Genomic DNA, 21788 nt, shown 5'->3' on the forward strand with positions numbered 1-21788 from the left:
TCCTGTAAAATTCTATCCTGTTCTTCTGGTTCTCCATCTCTGTCACATCTGTTATACTCACTTCACAGGAGTGCTTCTTAATCACAGAATTCCTACAGTGTGGAAACAGGCCCTTTTTGCCCAAGAAGTGCACACCGATCCTCAGAGCATCCCACCCAGACCCCCCCCCCCCCCCCCCCCCCCCCCCCCCCACACAATCTACACAACTATGGGCAATTTAGCATGGCCAATCCACCTAGCCTGCACATCTTTGGATTGTGGGAGTAAACCAGAGCACCCAGAGGAAACCAATGCCGACATGGGGAGAATGTGTAAACTCCACACAGACAGTCACCTGCTTCTGTATTCCTTTTCCTTAACTGAGGAAACCCCACCCCACCACCAGCATTTGTTCTGTTAATAGGGCTGTCAACTGTGTTTGACACATTTCTTGCTCTTCTGCACTCCTCCCTTCCAGAACAATGATAATATTACTCTACTCACTTTCTACTCCAGCAACTTTTGCATTCAAAGGATCATTCTCTACCAATACCAGTAGGATCACCACCAAACACACACTTCCATTTCCTCGTCTGGCAGCATTCTGCAGTTACCATAAACTGTACTATACCCAGGTTCCATCCTTCGCTCCTTACACCACTGTTCTGTGGACATTCTACTAATAAATCTTTGCACATAATCGCAAAACGTGTTACATTTGCCCTTTGCAGTCTCCTTCCTCATTGCCCGAGGTCTCAAATGTACTTGCCAGGTAGAGAATGGATTTGGTTGTCCTACTTTCCATCTTTTAAACTGTATTTGCTGCCAAAATAGGATTTACTCGAAATTGGTGAAATCAAATGGAGCTGAGGTGATCGCTTTGCAGAACACTTCTGCTCTGTCAGCAAGAATAACCCCAACATTCTGGCTGTTTGTCATTTCAAACGCCATTGTACTGTCAAGCTAACTTTTCTTCTGTCCCAAAGCAACCTCAGTGTTTTCTGCTTTGGCACTTTACAGCCTTCCATTCTGGATATTGAAATCTACATCTTCAGACCATGAACGTTGATTATCTGACACCCCCAAGCTGTATTTTATGCATAGGCTTACTTCTGGCAGAGCTAACGTATTTTCTACTCAGAACACCTCCTATTAACATCTGTAAGCTTTCCTTCTCTACTATCATTAGCCCTCTCTTTGCCTTCAGCAATGAGGCAGTTCTAACATCTGCATTTGCCCCCCATTTTCCACAGCATAAAAAGCATCTTTTTAAGCCCGCTTCCATTCTAAAGATGAATTGTATTGGACTTGAAGTATTAGCTTTTCGTAGATGCTGCTAAATATGTAGAGTTTCTCTGGCACTTTGTTTTTATATCAGCTTTCATTGGATGGATTACACAAGTTACAATAGGTACATGAGTTTCAATAAATTGGGATGGCAAATCAAATTGCATTTATATAGTATACAAGTGGGCAATTAAGCTAAGGAGCAAGTCTCCTGCTGCTAATGTGTAAGTTTTTTGTTACGTATCTGCTGCTGATTTAATTACTTAGATGTCAGGGATCTAATACACAGCCCCCTGAGAAACTTCTCTTGTGCCTTCATTCTTGGTTATCCCAATAGGCTCTACAAAATTCAGCCCATGAGTTGAAATCACATACACTGTCTAAGCCTATTGCCGACTTCCACAGTGATAGGCATCTGTTAGTAATAAGTGCTATCGAGTGCTTGTCATTCCACTGACCTGAATTTCATGAATGTTTCAGGGAGCTCAACGAGGTATGGTGGAAGGAGATTATGCTGTTTGCATTAGTCTTTATCACGGATATGAACTTCTGTTACAAATGGGAATGCGATCATTATACTGCTATTTGGAAGGCATTATGGATGGATCCAAAGGTAATGACCCAAAGGAGCAGAGTAATTTACAATAGTTTACTTAATTGATGCTCATGGCATTTAGTATAGACATGTTGAAGGAAGTTTCTCTGTCTATTGCATATGTTTGATGCCCCCTTCTTCAGGAGAGTTTCAGAAATGAACACCATCTTCCTCAACCAAAGATTCCCTGCCACTGTGGTTGACAGGAGCCTTAGCTGTGTCTAACCCATTTCCCACACTTCTACGCTCAGACTTATCTTCCCTCCCACAATACCTATAGGGTATCCCTGGTCCTGACTTCTCTCTCTCCTAACATATGCATTTAAAGGATCATAAGCCGGTATTCTGGTGACCTCCAGCAGGATGCCACTGCCAGAAGCATTCTTCTCTCCTCCCTTGTCAGCATTCCACAGGGATTGTTTCCTCTGGAACCCTGTGGCCCATTCTTCCATCCTAACATCTCCCCACATTGTCACCCCTTTATAGGGAGAACTGGCTGAAAGGTAGAAGACGGAAGGTGGTGGTGGAGGGTTGTTTTTCAGACTGGAGGCCAGTGTCCCACGGTGTGCCACAATGATTGGTGCTGGGCCCATTACTTTTTTGTTGTTTCTATTATAAATGATTTGGATCTGAACATAAGTATGGTTAGCAAGTTGGCAGATGATACTAAAATTGGAGGTATAGTGGACAGTGAAGAAGGTTACCTCAGAATACAATGGGACCTTGATCAGGTAGGTCAGTGGGCCAGGGAGTGGCAGATAGATTTTAATTTAGACAAATGTAAGGTGCTGCATTTTGGAAAGGCCAACCAGGAAGGAATGGAGGAAAGAGATAATGGGAACTGCAGATGCTGGAGAATCCAAGATAATAAAATGTGAGGCTGGATGAACACAGCAGGCCAAGCAGCATCTCAGGAGCACAAAAGCTGACGTTTCGGGCCTAGACCCTTCATCAGAGAGGGGGATGGGGAGAGGGAACTGGAATAAATAGGGAGAGAGGGGGAGGCGGACCGAAGATGGAGAGTAAAGGAAATAGGTGGAGAGAGTGTAGGTGGGGAGGTAGGGAGGGGATAGGTCAGTCCAGGGAAGACGGACAGGTCAAGGAGGTGGGATGAGGTTAGTAGGTAGCTGGGGGTGCGGCTTGGGGTGGGAGGAAGGGATGGATGAGAGCAAGAACCGGTTAGGGAGGCAGAGACAGGTTGGACTGGTTTTGGGATGCAGTGGGTGGGGGGGAAGAGCTGGGCTGGTTGTGTGGTGCAGTGGGGGGAGGGGACGAACTGGGCTGGTTTAGGGATGCAGTAGGGGAAGGGGAGATTTTGAAACTGGTGAAGTCCACATTGATACCATATGGCTGCAGGGTTCCCAGGCGGAATATGAGTTGCTGTTCCTGCAACCTTCGGGAATATGAGTTGCTGTTCTTGCAACCTTCGGAATGGAGGAAACTTGTTTCAAAAGAGAACGAGAATCAGGGCTGCGGAGACATGGTTGAGTGGTTTAACTACAAGAGCTTGCTCATAGAAAGATTTCTGATGGATTAATTTCTCTCCCTGCCCCCATCTCCTCAGTTTGTTGTTTGGTTTCAAGTTGCTCCTGAACCGTTCCTTGTTCACTGTCTCAATCATTGACAGATGGTAAAAGACACTTAGTCTTTGACAATATTTCTGTTAATTGAGAAAAAAACCCAAATGTGGTTGATTCCACTGTAGTTATGTATGATGAAGCAAAGCGCAGTTAAGGTGTTGGAGAATTCTTTAGGGCTTTTTGTCTCTCAGCCTGGTTTCCCTTCCATGTTGCCCACACCCTTGCTTTGTTAAGTCAAAAAGACTTAAAAATAATTGACCCATAAATGTCCTATTTATCAAACCCGGTTAGATGCAGTATACCCTGTGCCATGCCCTCTTGTTGCATGAACCCCTCACTATTCCAGGATCAACCTAGAATACATGCCTTTTCTTTTTCCACTGCAATTCACTCTCTACTTGAATTTACTATACCTGCCCCTTACATCCAGGGATGAAGACTTCCAGTAATCTCATGGAACTCTTGAATTTCTTTGCCATTAAGATTAAGGCCATCTGTGTAATTGTCCCTGTCACATCCTTCCCTTCCACTTACCCACTAAGCCACTACCATTGCTCCAATCTTGCCTCTTTCTAATTCCCTGTCTGAGCTTACCTCCACTGCTGTTTTCTGAGGAGCTAGTGCCATTGTAATAATGTCACTGGATGAGTAATCCAGAAACCCAGACTAATGTTCTGTGAACAAGAGTCAGTATTGATGTGCATGCTAGGTGGATTGGCCGTGCTAAATTGCCCATATTGTTCAGGGATGTGTAGATTAGGAGGATTATAGGGGAACGGGTCTAGGTGGGATGCGTTGAAGGTCGGTGTGGACTTGTGGGTCGAAGGGCCTGTTTTCACACTATAAGGATTCTATGATCTATGACAGGGCAGGACTTATTCACTTAATGGTAAGGCCCTAGGGAGTGTTGCTGAACAAAGAGACTTAGTGTAGGTTCAGAGATCCTTGAAAGTGGAGACGTAGGTAGGTAGGATAGTGAAGAAGGCATTTGGCTTTATTGGTCAGTGCATTGAGTGTACATGTTGGGAGGTCATATTGTGGCTGTATAGAACATTGGTTCGGTCACTTTTGAATTAGCACATTCAATTCTGGTCTCCCTGCTGCAGGAGGGATGTTGTAAAACTTGAAAAGATTTGGAAAAGATTGACGAGGATGTTGCCAGAGATGGAGAGTTTGAGCTTTTGGGAGAATCAGAATGGGCTGGGGCTCTTTTTCCGTGGAGTGTCGGAGGTTGAGAGGTGACCTTATTGAGGATTATAAATTCACGACTGGCATGAATGGGGTGAATATCCAAGGTCTTTTCCCTGGCATGTGGGAGCCCAAAACTAGAGGGCATCAGTTTAAGGTGAGGGTGAAAGATTATGAAAAAAAAGGGACCTATGGGGCAATATTTTTTCGCACAGAGGGTGTTGCGTATGTGGAATGAGTTTCCAGATGAAGTGGTGGAGGTTGGTACAATTACATCATTTAAAAGGCATCTGGATGGGCAGATGAATAGGAAGGGTTTAGAGGGATATGGGCCAAATGCTGGCAAATGGGACTAGATTTATATCAGATATCTGGTTGGCATGGACAAGTTGGACTGAAGGGTGTCTTTCTGTGCTGTATATCTCTCTACTTCTAATTGCAGAAATGTTAACACATGCCCATTTATTCCCCCCCCCACCCCCCCGGCCAAATATACAGGAGTCCGTGCACCTCATTGATGACAGTGGTGATTTACCGCAATTCACTTCATCCAGTGTGTATTTGGGGAGATTAGATGTAGACTGGCTGACTCCTTTACTTACAGTTGCCTACCACTTCGACACACCACGGTGTTCCCTGCCACCATTTCTGTCTAGGTCCCGTTGCAGTAAACCACTGTGGCTCAGTGCAAGGTGGAACAAGAGCACCTTGTTTTCCACTTAAGGAGCGTGTAGCCATCAGAACTCAAACTTAATTTTAGAACCTGAAACACCACCCTCCATGTCCTTTACCCTCACACACATCCCAGGTTCTGTCAAAATGCAGTCTGCTTTCAGCAGTCAATCCATTTTCACCCACACATGGTCCCTATTATTAGTTTTTCTCCTTCCCTGGTTTACTATCAACCATACCTTATGTCTGCCTAACTTCCTAAGAAGTGTCAATGGATTTGAAACATAAATTGTTTTCTTGCCACAGATGCTGCCAGACCTGCGAAGTTTCTTCAGCAATTTCCGTTTTTGCTTTAAGATGTTGGCATGTGCTGATTAATGTGGAAATCTTGAAATTTCAGTTTAACACACTGCTGGTTGCACTGTTCCTCTGCCGAAGCCATTGAAATCAGGAAGAACTTCATCCCCATTTCTACGTCTCAGTTAGAAATGCCATCAAAATTTTGCATTTCATACAACCAGTTGTGATTGATTTTCAAACAGTTGGAATTAATAAAATCTGATGAATGACAGTCCTGGCTCTAGAAAATACCTTTGCTATAGAATCCTATTAAATAATTCAGATTCTTTTAGCTATATTTTAAAAATTATTTTGAAGTTTGAGTATTTTAGTTTCTACCTTCCCATTTTATATGCCAATTTTTTTTTGTTGTATGTATGTGTGAAATCTTTCGATGTTATTGTCATTAAGCTGTCCAAGCAGTCTGATGTCATTGCTCCAGTTTCAGTACAGGATGCTGCACACAATTGCCATATGACTGCTCAGTGACAGAGGCAAAGTTCTTGCTAGAGTTGACAGCACGGTCAATGAGATTTTCTTAAAAATTATTGGTGAGTGCCTTTGCTCTGGTGCTGACTGCACTCTTAATTATTACTTTCACATGGTTTTCTTCTGTTATATGAATCCAATAAAACTGTTTAAAACTCTTAAATAGACTTAGAGCAAAATATATTTTCAAAATGTATACAGCTGATTTAAGACAATAGTGCAAAAATATACAGAAGTAATTAAATATTCTTGAAATTGTTTAAGAGCTACAGGATGAAGAGATGGCATAATGTACTGTCTAATGGACTGGTAATTCGGATCCCCAGCCAAATGGGTATTTTGGTTTAAATCCCAACATGGCAGATGGTGAGCTTTTATTTCAATAAAGTCTGGCTTTAAAAGCTGGCTTTAATGATAATCATGTAACCATTGTCAATTGTTGTAAAAATCCATCTGGTTCACCTAATATCAAGGAAAGAAATCTGCCCCTTCCCTCATCTGGCCTGCACGTGACTCTGCAGATGTGCAGTTTTGTTGATGTCATTTCACTTTCTCTGAAATGGCCTAGCAAGCCACTCTTTATATGAAACTGCTACAAAATCTAACCAATGGAACGAAAGTGGATGGTCTACCTAGGAAGTGGATAACTGCTAAAAACAAAAATATCAAATGCCTGTCAACATCGAATCATCCTCCTTAGTGTTGTGTGTGAGCTTGTGCTAAAGTTGGGAGAAGTGTTCCACAAACTTGTCCGCAACATCCGACAGTATGAGTCCTCTCATATGACTGAGCCAGATATCACCGTCATGTCATCTTGCTCATTCATTGCCATGTTGTCATGCTTTCTCGTACTTTCTCATGTTCTTCAGTTGGTCTCATGAGCTCTCATTGCACTTGCAATTTTTTTTCTGTCTCTTGTTCCCCTATCCCCTGACTTGTACTAATGAATCAGCACATGCTTGTGTTGAATACCATTTGGAGGAAGCACAGATGGTGTCAAGGACACAATACACTCTGGGTGGTAGACCTCCTAAAGGATACAGCTGCAAGACTGAGTGTGATAGGTGGTGATGGGACTAAGAGCAGGGCAGAATCTGCTTGACTTTGACCTCACCAGCTGCCAATGACAGTATTAACAGGAGTGACCATTCTTGACCTCAATATAGCCTTGGTCCAAACATGGACACATGTGCTGAACTCAAAAGGACAGTTGAGAGTGATCGACTTTGACACCAAGGCAGCGTTTTTCAAGAAGGGTTACTGGACCAGAAATTTTAATTTTGCTTTCTGTCCACGAGTGCTGCTGACCTGTTGCGTTTCGCAGAAATTTCTGCCTGTTTCTGATTTCCAGCATGAGTTCTTTCTCTTGTTTTTTTAGTAAGGAGAGAATCTAACCATTGCTCCTTGATATTCAGTGGCATTGTTATTGCTGGGTGGGTTACCATTGACCAGAAACTGAACTGGGCCAGTCCTATGAATACTGTAGCTACAAAAGGAGGTCTGTAGCAAGTAGCTCAATTTCCGTTTTCCCAATGTCTGTCCACAATCTACATGATACAAGTCAAAAGTGTCAGCGACTTGGGTGCATGTGGCTTTAACAACATTCAAGAAGTTTGATCTCAGCCAGGAAAAAACAGCCTGCTTTTAACATGCATTCGTTTCACCTCAAATGTGCAGTGGTAGCAATGTCTACCAACTGCAAGTTGCACTGCAGTGATGTCACCGAGACCTCTTCAACAGCACTTTCCAAACGTCAGATCACTACCTATTAGAAGGACAAGTGCAGCAGACATATGGCAACAGCACAACCCGCAGTTTCCCCTTCAAGTCATACATCATCCTGACTTGGCGCACAATATCGCCATTCTTTCACTGTTGAATAGTCCACAATCCTGGAAAACCCTTCTAAACATTTCTATGGGTGTAGTTATAGCACAGACTACAGTGGTTCAAGAAGACAGTTCACCAGTACCTTGAGGAGCAAGTGGGATATTGCAAGAAATGTTGCCCCAGCTGTCAATGTCCACACCTGCATAAACTAAATAAAAAGGTTATCCTTTGAAAGAATGTAGAAAAGAAAGGAAGGCACAATTACACTGAACTTTCCTATGATACATTGCATATATTTGATGGAATTTATGAGGCAAAATACACATGATTCTGAGAAAGCAGCCAGTTTGATGAACCGATCTAACTCTGTTGTGTTCCTAAAGTTTAGTTGCAAACTCTCGTTTCTTGAAACAAACAGATCTGTTACATTGGAGCATTTTCAAATGTTAAATTCTTTTTCTCTGGTATTGTGCTTTTACATTAGCCCTCTTGAATGAAGGTTCTAGATTTAGCAGATTTTATAAATAGAGGTGCTTCATTTTTTTGTAAGAGTTGTGTGTTTTACACACTTCACACATCTGAAATACTTTCTTACAGGAATGACACGAGTGCGGAATGAGTTGTGCAAAAATACTGACTTCAGAGAGTTGTATGAACAGTTGAAAGCTATGTTTTCAAGTGGAAGCAGCCTTTTTCATTCACAAATTGGTACCGTAATGCTTTATATTTCCATTTGAATAGTTTGTTCACTTTTGCTCTACCTTTTACTCCTTTTACACAGCATTAGCGGCCACTTTCTTTGCTAACGGTTTGTGGCATTTAAATAATATTTTTTACTATGTTCGTGAGTGAGTGTGAGGGTCCCAGGATGCTGGGGAGTTGCCCGTCAGAGGTTTAAACTTCCCTGGCAATTCACATAGAGTCAGTGCAGTGGAATGCCTGAGCGTTCACTATTAACTTTGAGGGTATGTCTGTCTCTGACCATTCAGATCTGGGCCATTCGTTAACTGGTGTTGCACTTTAAAATAATTACATTTTGAAGATTGTAAAAATCAACCCAGAATTTTAAATACTCAACTTATAAAATCTGATACGAAATGAACTGAAGACATCCTTTGCTACCCGTATTCACCGTGCTCTGACTGCTGGATGACGAGGAACTTCAATGCAGATAGAACAAAACCAAAGTGATATAAACTGACCTTACAGACCTTTTAGAGAATTGGCAGGGTGCCTAGAGTCATGTGTTGCTCTATAATGATAGCTACCGTGAAGTTTTATTGCCATGTTTTGCCGTAAATTTTAAGTGGTATACTCAGTGAGATGGCCTACTTGTATAAATTTGTTTCCTTTCAAGTGAACCTGTACATTTATTAACTCACTGTTCCAGAGATGATTCAGTGTGGTGCTGAAAATGAAATACAAGTCAACATTTAATCCTGCCAAAAATATGTTTTCATGTTTGTTGCAAGTCACAGATGGAAACATCAAAGTTGACTTTCAACATTATACATTGTATAAGTAGATTTAGTTTGGTCCGAATGGACTGCTTGTTCCATTATATAAAAGTATATGCTTGTTCCATTATATAAAAGTATATGCAAAAGTTTATATATTATATATCTATATCTAAATAATCCTCTTTTATATATCTCTTCCTCTATCACGTGCATTCAGAATATCTAATGAGGAACAGTAAAGTGTCAGCACTTTCTTTCCATAGAAATACCATCATTTGTTAATATTCTGAGAGACTCTAGAGACTTTCTTCATTTATGATTTTAATTTTGTTATTTCATCATTCCTTATTGTGAAATGTTTGTGTCTGTTTGAATTACGACTGTTTGCACGTGTCTTATCAACATTTATTTCACTAGCAAAATGCTTTCATAAAATGCTTTATTCAGGGTCTGAAAACAGAAAACAATTCCTCTACAGTCACCCCAAACTAAAAAAGCTTGAAGAGGTTGTCATGGGACACTTCAAGACTTGGGCTGAATCTGGAGGTAAGGTGTATCTAAACAGTTGTATTGATTTGTCAAATAAAGTTTAAGAATTTATTTGTTTCTTTATCTAATTTTTACCAATGAAATTTTGCTAAGATACTATTTTAATTTTAAATCTCTTCTAAATCACTTACTGAAATGATCTTTTCTGGGACTGTCTTAATTTTAATCATTGTCTGTAATTGCAAAGCAGTTAAATTGTATAAAACCTACTCTACTTTGTTACTTTCAAATTCTATATCTGAATAATGGTGGACATTTGAGCGCCGTAGTGTTATTCAGGATCAGCGTTTGGGTGCTTCTGGCATTTCTGTACTTATCACTGATGCAATTGGAAACCAACCTGTTCCTTGACATCCTGTTGTCATTTTGATGTTGCTGCAATTATGGTATTAGGCTGGGAATTCCAGGAATTTTCACCTGTGTATTAAACAATGGTGAACCGTGGGTTTGATTTGGTAAGTGATTTGATTAGCGGAGGGAGTGGAGGATGGTGTGTGTTGCAATGTTGGAATGTATGGGCAATAATGATCCGAGATCTTAAATTCAGATGTTGATGAGTTTCCAGTGAGAAGTTGTGGCTGCACCTGCCCAGCTATTTGGTTGTACCTTACACTCTTCATCTGAGTTTTAATGTTGGAAAGGTGCTGAAGGTTTGGATAATGTGGTAGCACAGTTACAGAAATTAAATTCAGTTATAACATGTTTTATAGCATTGTAGAAATGTTGCACATGCTTTCACTGGGCAGTAGTTTTGCAGTTAACATCCTTTTTTTTGTTGAAAAAATATATTCTAATAAACTTTTATGTTCAACAAGGCTCAAAAGGAATTAATTGGCAAAAAATATTATGTGGAGGATGACTCCTCCAATTGGGGTTTTTGGAAATGGAGCGCACACTCAGCACTGGTGAGGAAACTGTGTTGCTTGTAGTTCTCAATTTTGATTCAAATTATATGAGCAAATCAACTCGTTTATAGCAGAACTACCTGTATTCAGTTCCCTTTGAGAGAAGGAATTCCCCTATCTCTGTTTTAAATATACAGCCCCTTATTCTGAGATTATGTCCTCTGGTTCTTGACTCTCTCAAAGGGATACAACATTTCCACATCTACCCTGTCAAATCCCTTAAGAATATTGGAACAAAAACAAAGTTGCTGGAGAAGCTCAGCAAGTCTGGCAGCATCTGTGAAGAGAAAAATGGAGTTAACGTTTCAGGTCCGGTGACCCTTCCTCAGAACTGATGGTGGCTGGGAAAACACAGTTTATATGCAGAAAATAAGGAGGTGGGTGGGGTAAGGCGTAAATGATAGGATAGAGCCCAAAGGGAGAGAAAGACAGTTGGACAGACAAAGGAGTTGCTAGCAATCAGGCTGTGAGGGTGAATAGTCATTAAATAACTAACAACAGTGGGTGTGTAATGGCAGGCTATGTGGTGACAAGGCCTGGTGTGTGGGGTGGTGGGGCTGGGACCTGGGAGAGTTTAGAATTTAAAATTATTGAACTCGGTATTGAGTCTGGAGGGCTTTAGGGTCCCCAAGTGGAAAATGGGGTGTGGTTCCTCCAGCTTGCATTGAGCTTCACTGGAACACTACAGCAAGCCAGAGACACAAATGTTGGCCAGGGAGCAGGGTGGGGCTTTCAAGTGTCAGGCAATAGGTAGTTCAGGGTCTTTTTTGTGAGCAGAACGTAGATGTTTTGTGAAGCGGTTCCCAAGGCTACCTTAAGAATATTGCATGCTTCAATAAGGCTACCTTTTCGTTCTTCCATATTCCAATGAGTAGAGGGACAATATACTCGACCTCTCATTTCCCCCCCCCCCCCCCCCCCCCCACCCCGCCACATCACCACCACCCCCCCCCCCCGCCCACCCTCCTGGCATCAACGTAGTGAACCTTTGCTGGACTGCCTCCAGTGCAATATATCTGATCTGATTTCTTCTGCCTCATTGGCTGTTTAAACTAATTATCTACACTTGGCTGCTTTTCAGGTCCAAAAATATCTGAAGGAAAGAATAGTGGTGTAAATACTCGTGTTATGATCTTCTCCTCATTTCGGGATAGTGTTCAAGAGATTGCTGAGATGCTCAGCAAACATGACCCTCTGGTGCGAGTCATGACATTTGTTGGGCACTCTTCAGGAAAGAACACAAAAGGATTTACGCAGAAGGAACAACTTGAGGTAACCTGTGTTGTGGCAACTTTTAAACACCAGTCTGCATTCTGAGAAATTTGTATTGTCAAAAATTTATTCAAGCGTATACAGTGGAAAAATACTTTGAATGAAATGTTTCTCCTCAATAGAAAGGGAAGACATTTTCATATGCCCCTTGAGAGAGCTACTCATTACAAATACCCAAAATGAGAGTTTCTGTAACCATATTATTCCAGCTTGCTAAATTAAATATAAAATTCAATCCGTTCTATGTTTAATCAGTTTTAACTTTCAATACGTTACTATTATCCTTTAAGCATTGTAAATTCAGTGAGCAATTTAACAACTCATGGAATCTCCACACCAATAATTTACACTGAAGGAGCAACTTAAGATTGTGTGAATGCATGCTTGAAAAGTATTTAAGAAACTTTTATAATGTTGCAAGTGATCAATTAATGCAAAACTGGCAGCATGTCAAGAATGAGAGAGATTGTGATATTTACACATTGTTGTGATAATACGTGATTTCTCTGATTGCATGAAGTGGGAACTAAGTTATTCAACAAGAAGTAGAATCAATTTTTTTGATCCAAAATGTCAAAACCCCCTAATGGTAGGCTTCTTAACAAGTGACCAAGGTAAGTTCTATGAATGACCTTTGAAACCAGGAGCCAAAATTATTTCATTTGAAATTTATCAAGCGATCCAGACCCTTTTTTCAATGAAGGCACTCTTCATGAGATTAAGCAAAGACCCATCCTATTGTTTTCCCTCCACCCCAGACCTTCTGAGGCACCAACTAACGTGAAAAACCATCTTTTTAATTTAAAAAGACAATTCATCCCTTCAAAACTGTTTACCTCTAGGAAGTTGCAAATTTAACCCTTTATTGCCTGCAATGTTTCTGCTGTAATCAAAGATTTTGAAGATTTACCTCATGCTGTCTTGCATGAGAACAGTCCGCTCAAGATCTCCATAATTGATTCTACAGCTTCATTACAGTCTAAGGAGAAATAAACTTTCTAAATGTGTAACTTCACTTACTGCTTTGCCAACAAATATGTGCCTGTAGTTAAACCTGCCATATCAAACAATTAATTTATTTATGGGTCATTGATGCCTTTTCTACTAGCGAGTTTTGAGAAGATTTGTAGCTCAGGTTGAATTTCTGGATGTGAGCTTGCTCGCTGAGCTGGAAGGTTTTCAGACATTTCGTCACCATTCTAGGTAACATCAGTGAGCCTCCGATGAAGCGCTGGTGTTATGTCCCGCTTTCTATTTATTTTTTATTTAAATAGAAAGCGCGACATAACACCAGCGCTTCATAGGAGGCTAACTGATGATGTTACCTAGAATGGTGACGAAACGTCTGAAAACTAACCTTCCAGCTCAGCGAGCAAACTCACATCCAGCCTTTTCTACTATTAAAAATCTGACTGATCATTTGAATTTAGATCTCTCCAGCAAATCCATTGTCTGTTTTGTTGCTTAATACACTTAAATTATGAGTCCCATTCTGTGCCAGGGGTTCATTTGGTGTTAATATTGGTGATGAGGAAAGGTGAGGGTGCTGCATGATGTGATGTGTCCTGAATTGTACCCACCGGCCCAACTGTGTGGTTTCCTACTGTGGACAAATGTATTTTCAATCTGACAAGTCTATGCAATTTTCATTCTAAATTTTAATGCATACTTTTATAATAGAAACAGAAAATTATTTTAAAATGGAGTATGGCCAATGGAATTTTGGCAATTATTGCTAAAGGAGCAGAGTTTTAAAGTAGGGAAGTATTGTTACAACATTACAAAGCATTGATGAGACTGCACCTGGAATATTTTGTGCAAATTTTGTTCGCCTTACTTGAGAGATATAGTTGTGTTGAAGGTGGTTCAGAGGAGGTTCACTTGATAGCAGACGTAAGAAGGTTTACTTTAAGGGAGATTGAGCAATTTATGCCTTTCTGGAGGTTGGCAGAATGGGCAGAGATCCAATTGAGATATGAGATGCTAAAGGTAATTGACATAGGATGTTTTCTTGTGTGGGGCAACCTAGAATCGAAGGTCATAGTTTTGGGATAATAAAATGTGAGGCTGGATGAACACAGCAGGCCAAGTAGCATCTCAGGAGCACAAAAGCTGACGTTTCGGGCCTGGACCCTTCATCAGAGAGGGGGATGGGGAGAGGGAACTGGAATAAATAGGGAGAGAGGGGGAGGCGGACCGAAGATGGAGAGGAGAGGTGAGGAAGTCGGGAGGGGATAGGTCAGTCCAGGGAAGATGGACAGGTCAAGGAGGTGGGATGAGGTTAGTAGGTAGATGGGGGTGCGGCTTGGGGTGGGAGGAAGGGATGGGTGAGAGGAAGAACCGGTTAGGGAGGCAGAGACAGGTTGGACTGGTTTTGGGATGCAGTGGGTGGGGGGGAAGAGCTGGGCTGGTTGTGTGGTGCAGTGGGGGGAGGGGACGAACTGGGCTGGTTGAGGGATGCAGTAGGGGAAGGGGAGATTTTGAAACTGGTGAAGTCCACATTGATACCATTAGGCTGCAGGGTTCCCAGGCGGAATATGAGTTGCTGTTCCTGCAACCTTCGGGTGGCATCATTGTGGCAGTGCAGGAGGCCCATGATGGACATGTCATCTAGAGAATGGGAGGGGGAGTGGAAATGGTTTGCGACTGGGAGGTGCCGTTGTTTACTGCGAACTGAGCGGAGGTGTTCTGCAAAGCGGTCTCCAAGCCTCCGCTTGGTTTCCCCAATGTAGAGGAAGTCGCACCGGGTACAGTGGATGCAGTATACCACATTGGCAGATGTGCAAGTGAACCTCTGCTTAATGTAGAATGTCATCTTGGGGCCTGGGATAGGGGTGAGGGAGGAGGGGTGAGGGAGGAGGTGTGGGGGCAAGTGTAGCATTTCCTGCGGTTGTAGGGGAAGGTGCCGGGTGTGGTGGGGTTGGAGGGCAGTGTGGAGCGAACAAGGGAGTCACGGAGAGAGTGGTCTCTCCGGAAAGCAGACAGGGGTGGGGTTGGAAAAATGTCTTGGGTGGTGGGGTCGGATTTTAAATGGCGAAAGTGTCGGAGGATGATGCGTTGTATCCGGAGGTTGGTCGGGTGGTGTGTGAGAACGAGGAGGATCCTCTTGGGGCGGTTGTGGCGGGGGCGGGGTGCGAGGGATGTGTTGCGGGAAATACAGGAGACGCGGTCAAGGGCGTTCTCGATCACCGTGGGGGGAAAGTTGCGGTCCTTAAAGAGCTTGGACATCTGGGATGTGCGGGAGTGGAATGTCTTATCGTGGGAGCAGATGCGGCGGAGGCGGAGGAATTGGGAATAGGGGATGGAATTTTTGCAGGAGGGTGGGTGGGAGGAGGTGTATTCTAGGTAGCTGTGGGAGTCGGTGGGCTTGAAATGGACATCAGTTACAAGCTGGTTGCCTGAGCTGGAGACTGAGGTGTCCAGGAAGGTGAGGGATGTGCTGGAGATGGCCCAGGTGAACTGAAGGTTGGGGTGGAAGGTGTTGGTGAAGTGGATGAACTGTTCGAGCTCCTCTGGGGAGCATGTTCTCATAATGCTTGTACACATCAGGACAAATAAACCACACCCTCTGGTATTACCTGGAAACTATAGATGTGCATTGCCATAGGCAATTGACTGGTATGATTTCATTCCATATTCACTAGTGATAGTTCATGTTGATATTGTTTTTCCTGAAAATGATAAATCTAGCTTCATTTTAGTTCATTCATACTTTGTGTAATTTTTGAATATTGTTCTCGAGGATTTGGAGATGCATTTGCATCATAAATGTCTTGTTGTAAAGTAAAAAAGAAATCTTATGTATTCAGTAGCTGAATTCAGAATATTGATACCCTGAAAGTTTCCTGCATATTTATTTATAGTTGATGTTTTTCTGGACAGGATGCAAATGAAATTTGAGGATAAGTTAGTTTGCTGAGATCTCATTTTGTAAAGACGAAGATCATCTTATTTGTCAATCGCACTTACATACTTCAAAAATTTCTTATTTCCATGTTTCCTGGTGTCAGGTTATGAAACGTTTCCGGGAAGGTGGTTATAACACATTGGTTTCTACATGTGTTGGTGAAGAAGGATTAGACATTGGTGAAGTAGACCTCATTATTTGCTTTGATGCTCAAAAGAGCCCCATTCGCTTGGTACAAAGAATGGGTCGGACTGGCCGGAAGCGCCAGGGCAGAATTGTGGTTCTCCTTGCAGAGGGACGAGAAGAACGGGTAAATTTAAGAAAACTTGGGAAAATATAGTCAATGTTGTGACCGTTGCAAAAAAATTTCTCAAATACCTTAAATGCATACATTTTGCCCGTAAATTCGTCTTAAAATGTAAGGGAATGTTTATGTAAGTCTGTTATTTTGTGTTCATTTAGTTAGGAAATGAGTTGCAAATGAGAGAATTGAAGTAATGTATAAGAAATTGTATAGATTGGATTTGTAAGAATAAGCCTAATTGATATTTTACTTGTTTAACTTTTTCTTATTAACGTGGATTGAACTGACAAACCTTTCTAAAATTGTATAGCTAATTGTTGCAGTGGATTTGTTTTTATTGATTTCCTGGCTGGCCTGTGTGGTTTTAAGATTTGTCATAAATACATACATTTAATTATTTGAGGGAAGGAATGGAAGTCTGCCTGGAATGGAATTCTGTGTATGTGAGCGTACGTAGAGTTGCATGCTCGGGGGTGGAGTGTGATGGGGAGCGGGGGAAGAAGGATCTAGTTTTGTTATGTACATTTGCATGTTGGTTTATGGTGCATTTTCTGGAATGGAAAGAAACAACTGGATAGGAAGATGAAAAGTGCAGTTGTGAAAGGCAAGTAAAATTACACAAAGTTATTTTGAATAATACTGTAGGAGAACAAATAGTGATGCTTTATTATTTATGAAGCTATTTTCTGTTAATGGATATTTTTGTGTTTATAGAACTACAACCAGAGCCAGTGTTCCAAACGAAACATTTATAAAACTATTCTAGGAAATGGTAACAAGACCTTTCAGCTTTACTCCAATAGTCCACGCATGATTCCTGATGGTCTAACTCCAGTTGCGCACAAGATGCACATAACTACTGGCGAGTATGAATCAAGCAGTGTAACAAAGTATTCATCAAAATCAGGAAGAAAGTCTAATATTTTACTTCCAGAATCATTCACAGTGCACAAAAGCTCAGGTATGATGGAAAGCTCAGTGATACTTTTAGCATTTGTGAATAGATTAACTAATCCAGAATTTAAAAAATGGAGTTTAACTTATTTTTTTAATCTCGTAAGTTTACATTCACTTATGTCTATTATATAATGTTGTATAGTTGCATGGATTTTGTAAGAAGTACATTCAAAATAATGGTCTTTCAGATTTAATTTTGATACTTTTGAGGTTTGGAATCAACTCTGTTGATATTTATTCGAATTGGGCTTTGTCAAAAGTAATTAATTTAAGGGTATAGAATGCAGGATATTATGTACGACCACATAGTATTCAATAAAGTCCCGAAATATCTATTTATCACTTCTCCTTGTGTTGACATTGCAGTTATACATCTTGGTAACTTATTGAACATGCAGTTTTGACACATCTATAATTCTCACAGTTTCCTCTCTTCAGCTTTTGTGTGATAACCGATGTAACACAACCACCATGCCAAGTTTTTCCAGCTTTTAATACCAATGTTGTTAATTTTCAAATTTTTCTTTAAATTTGAACCTAGGCCAGAAAATCTCTGCTTAAATTGGTCTATATTGCACCCTTATGATTTACTCCACATAGACTACAGAGGCCCAAGAAGGCAGCTCCCTACTCCTTCTCAAGAGCAAGAGACGGGCAATAAATGCTAGCTTTATTACCTATGTCCACGCCCTGTGAACTATTAAATTTAAAATGCCCCTTGTTTTAGAAAAAAAGGCCCATCTGATACTGTGACACCAAAGAGATATTTCAGAGACTGAACATCTCTAGAAAGACAGGTATTTGTTGTTCGAGCTGCCATTTTAAAAAAAAATTCACCTGAAATCTTCCTCAGTAGCAGTGTGATAAACAGTGATTTGCCAGGCATTTTGAGGGTGGTTCCGAGCCAACAGTTGGTGAGGGACAAAGGGATCATGTTAAGCAGATCAGGTAAACATGGCAGGTTTCTTCAGCATAACAACATTTTTGAACAAATGTAAGTTTTTTTTATAACAGCAGAAAGAGTTAAAAATTGTCTGCGCCACTTTTGATTCCCAGTCTTTTTAAAAAAAAATCACTTAGTAACATGGTTTGATTTGAACTGGCATTCTCGGAATTATTAGTCCAGGCTTCTGGATAACTATAGAACCAATATTCAATACAAATGATTTGACTTGGCTGAATTTGTCTGATAAGCAAAGAACCTGTTTGGAGATATCCTTAATAATCCTGTTTGTTCTTGCACTTAAATGGAATTTACAGTACCAAATCAGGCCAGTTGGCCCAAAAGAAGTTGGCTCAATGTTTATGCTCTATTAAACCATAATCACTGTAACTACCAACTTCTTCAAACCCCATCAGCAGAACCTTCTGTTCCTTTCTCCTTTCCCTCTTATGTATTAGTTATAGCTTTGTTTTTAAAATGCCAGTGCTATTTGCTGTAAACTGCTCAGTGTGCTAATGAATTCCACATAATAACCAGTATCTGGATACAGAAGTTTGTGCTGACCTCGTCTGTTATTAGTGACTATTTTATATTTATGGCTAAATAAAAGCCAAAAAAAAACTGCGGATGCTGTAAATCTGGAACGAAAACAAAGTTGCTGGAAAAGCTCAGCAGGCCTGATGGCATCTGTGGAGGACAAAACGGAGTAAACATTTCAGGTCTGGTGACCCTTCCTCAGAACTAATGGTTGCTGGGAAGACAGTTTGTATGCAGAAAATATGGAGGAGGGCTGTCACAGTACCTACCAACTTCTTCAAACCCCATCAGCAGAACCTTCTGTTCCTTTCTCGCTTCCCTCATGTATTAGTTATAGGGAGGGGTAGGGCGTAAACGAAAGGATAGAGCCCAAAGGGAGAGAAAGACAGTTGGACAGACAAAGGAGTTGCTAACAATCAGGCTGGGAGGGGGAGTAGTTGTTAATGGGGATTGTTAGTAACTAACAACAGTGGGTGTAATGGCAGGCCATGCGGTGACAAGGCCTGGTGTGTGGGGTAGGGGGCTGGGATGTTGGGAGAGTTTAGGCCCTAAAATTATTGAACTCGGTATTGAGTCTGGAGGGCTGTAGGGCCCCCAAGTGGAAAATGAGGTGTTGTTCCTCCAGCTTGCGTTGGGCTTCACAGGAACACTGTAGCAAGTCAGAGACAAATGTTGGCCAGGGAGCAGGGTGGTGCATTGCAGTGGCAGGCAATAGGTAGTTCGGGGTCTTTTTTTGTGAGCAGAACGTAGTGCTGCTTCACCTGAAAAGTATGTTTGGGCTCTGTGATTCAGGAGAGGGAGGAGGTAAATGCTCAGGTCTTGCACCTTCGTTGGTTGCAGGGGAAGGTGCCGTAGGGCTGTGGGGAGGTGTTGGGGGTGAAGGAAGTGTGGGTCCCTGCGGAAGGCAGATAAGGGGGAGGGGGCAAAAATATGTGTCTGGTGGTGGCATCTTGTTTTTGTAATATTTATGGCTTCTAGCTAACAGATATACCCACATGTGGAAACACCCTTCCCTGTTGGACTTGTTTTAAAAAAGTCGTTTTGATCATCTCTTAGTTGTTTCTCCTATAGAAGATTCCTTCAGACACCTCTGATTTCCTAACTGATATAACCTCTTGGTTCTTATAGCCTTGTATGTAGATAGTTGAACAAATATGAATTGGCGGCGACAATGCAGGTATAAATTATGTAATAGTTCAACACAGGTGATTCTTACAGATTTTGTGTTGAGCTGCTATCATAATCAGTCTTCATTTGACATGAACATGGAATATTGCTTGAATTGTTCTCTATTCTTTTTGACTTGATCTTGTACATCAGCTGTCATTCATGCATATTTTACGTGTTGCAGAAAGCTGGTTAGATGGACAGAATGCCTTCATCATTGTGCACTTCTGAAATGTTTACACGGTTTAGAACTGTACAAAATATTAACCATCAGCTTATCATAGAATAAAATTAGTACTCCATCAAATTTGTAGTCAGAGTTTTTACTTTGCGCTTTTTAGCTGGCATTCTTTTCTACCCTGCTCTTTCTTTCATGCTCATAAAAAGATCACTCAAACTCAAAAGTGAATTGCTGCATGGACGAGGGAACTTGTGAAAACAAATAACTGGGGTATGTGGATTCATGATCATTTTTTTTCTCTGCCAGCACTAACTTTACAAAGATTTTCTTCTAATTCATTCAAAACTTTGATTTATCTCCCTTGAAATACTTGGTTATTCTTTATAACATGAATCTGGTTTTAGAATTTTCCTTGCTTCACAAACATTGAACTTTCCTTGATCTGTTCTTGTACAATAGATTGGGTTTTCAACTGTGTACTTGTGTATTAAAATCTACTTGGTGTTTTCTGAATTTTCTTTCACTCAAAGTCAGCCTGCGTGTCGGTGCTAGTCATAAGGAGTGACAACTTACATTTTTAGTCAATGATAGAGCATTTATGATTTTTACAGATGGGAATTGGAGTGAATAATGCATTGGGTAGATAGTTAAATATAATAATTGGAGCAGTTAGCTGCTCAGGAATTAAAATTCACAGAAGATAGTATAATCTTATCAGAACACAATTCTGGCCTTGACTAAAGACTGATGTATCTTTGTCAGAATATCTTAAGGAAATTAAGATTGTTTATCTCCTACAGGATTGTCCCATGTTAGTTGTAGAAAATAAGAATTGCTAATCGTTAGGCACAGGCTGTGTGGTGGGGGTGGAGTTGTATTTTTTTTTATAATGTTCCACCATGACTCTGAAAGAAATATGAGTGCTTTATAGTCGCTTTTTTAGAAGTGTAATTGGTTGTGTTGTTAAGTGGCATGTATTTTGTAATCCATATCACTGAGCAATTGATTTTTAGTGATGGTTTTTACGGGAAGACTAGCCTGAATGATGGGGAGAACTTCCTTCTCTTTGAATGGTATAACTAATCGCATCTCCAGCAAAGGACTGAACCTTTTAAGAATTCAGAATTTTTGTAGCTTTGGAGTATCTGATTAAAATCAAGTCCTGGTGTAAGACTTGAGTTCATCTTTTTGAGTCAGGAGGAAATGCTAGCATAGAGCCAGAGTGTTGTACAGCACAGAAACAGACCCTTTAGTCCAACTCGTCCATGCTGACCGGATATCCTAAAATAATCTAGTCCAACTTGGCCCATCTCCTAACCCTTCCTATTGATATACCCATCCGGATGCCTTTTTAATTTTGTAATTGTACCAGCCTCCACCACTTCCTCTGACAGCTTATTCCATTACTGCAGCATCCTCTGCGTGAAAAAGTTGCCCCTTAGGCCCCTTGTTAAATCTTTCTCCTCTCACCTTAAAACTATGGCTTCCAGGTCACTCCTCAGTCTCGGACATTCCAGGAAAGTAGCCCCAGCCTTTTCAGATTTGACCTATAGCTGTGGCAGCCTTGGAAGCATCTTTGTAAATCTTTTCCATACCCTTTCAAGTTTCACAACATCCATCCTATGAGGGAGACCAGAATTGCATGCA

The 21788-nt window shown here is 41.2% G+C and overlaps 1 protein-coding gene across 3 annotated transcripts in view; it reads left to right on the forward strand.

Annotated features, from left to right (window-relative positions):
* fancm (FA complementation group M) overlaps positions 1-21788 on the forward strand; it is a 149004-nt gene that overhangs the window by 48250 nt on the left and 78966 nt on the right. For 2 of the 3 annotated variants that reach the window (XM_048537195.2, XM_048537196.2), the window contains 6 exons: positions 1747-1879; positions 8557-8667; positions 9867-9965; positions 11955-12145; positions 16156-16362; positions 17071-17317. In XM_048537195.2, coding sequence (XP_048393152.2) covers positions 1747-1879; positions 8557-8667; positions 9867-9965; positions 11955-12145; positions 16156-16362; positions 17071-17317 — 988 coding nt within the window. Of the gene's footprint in view, positions 1-1746; positions 1880-6080; positions 6192-8556; positions 8668-9866; positions 9966-11954; positions 12146-16155; positions 16363-17070; positions 17318-21788 lie in introns of those variants that run through there. The other variant, XM_048537197.2, reaches the window with a different exon arrangement.

The sequence above is a fragment of the Stegostoma tigrinum genome, chromosome 10 (genome assembly GCF_030684315.1).
Source record: "Stegostoma tigrinum isolate sSteTig4 chromosome 10, sSteTig4.hap1, whole genome shotgun sequence".
NCBI classification, from domain to species: domain Eukaryota; kingdom Metazoa; phylum Chordata; class Chondrichthyes; order Orectolobiformes; family Stegostomatidae; genus Stegostoma; species Stegostoma tigrinum.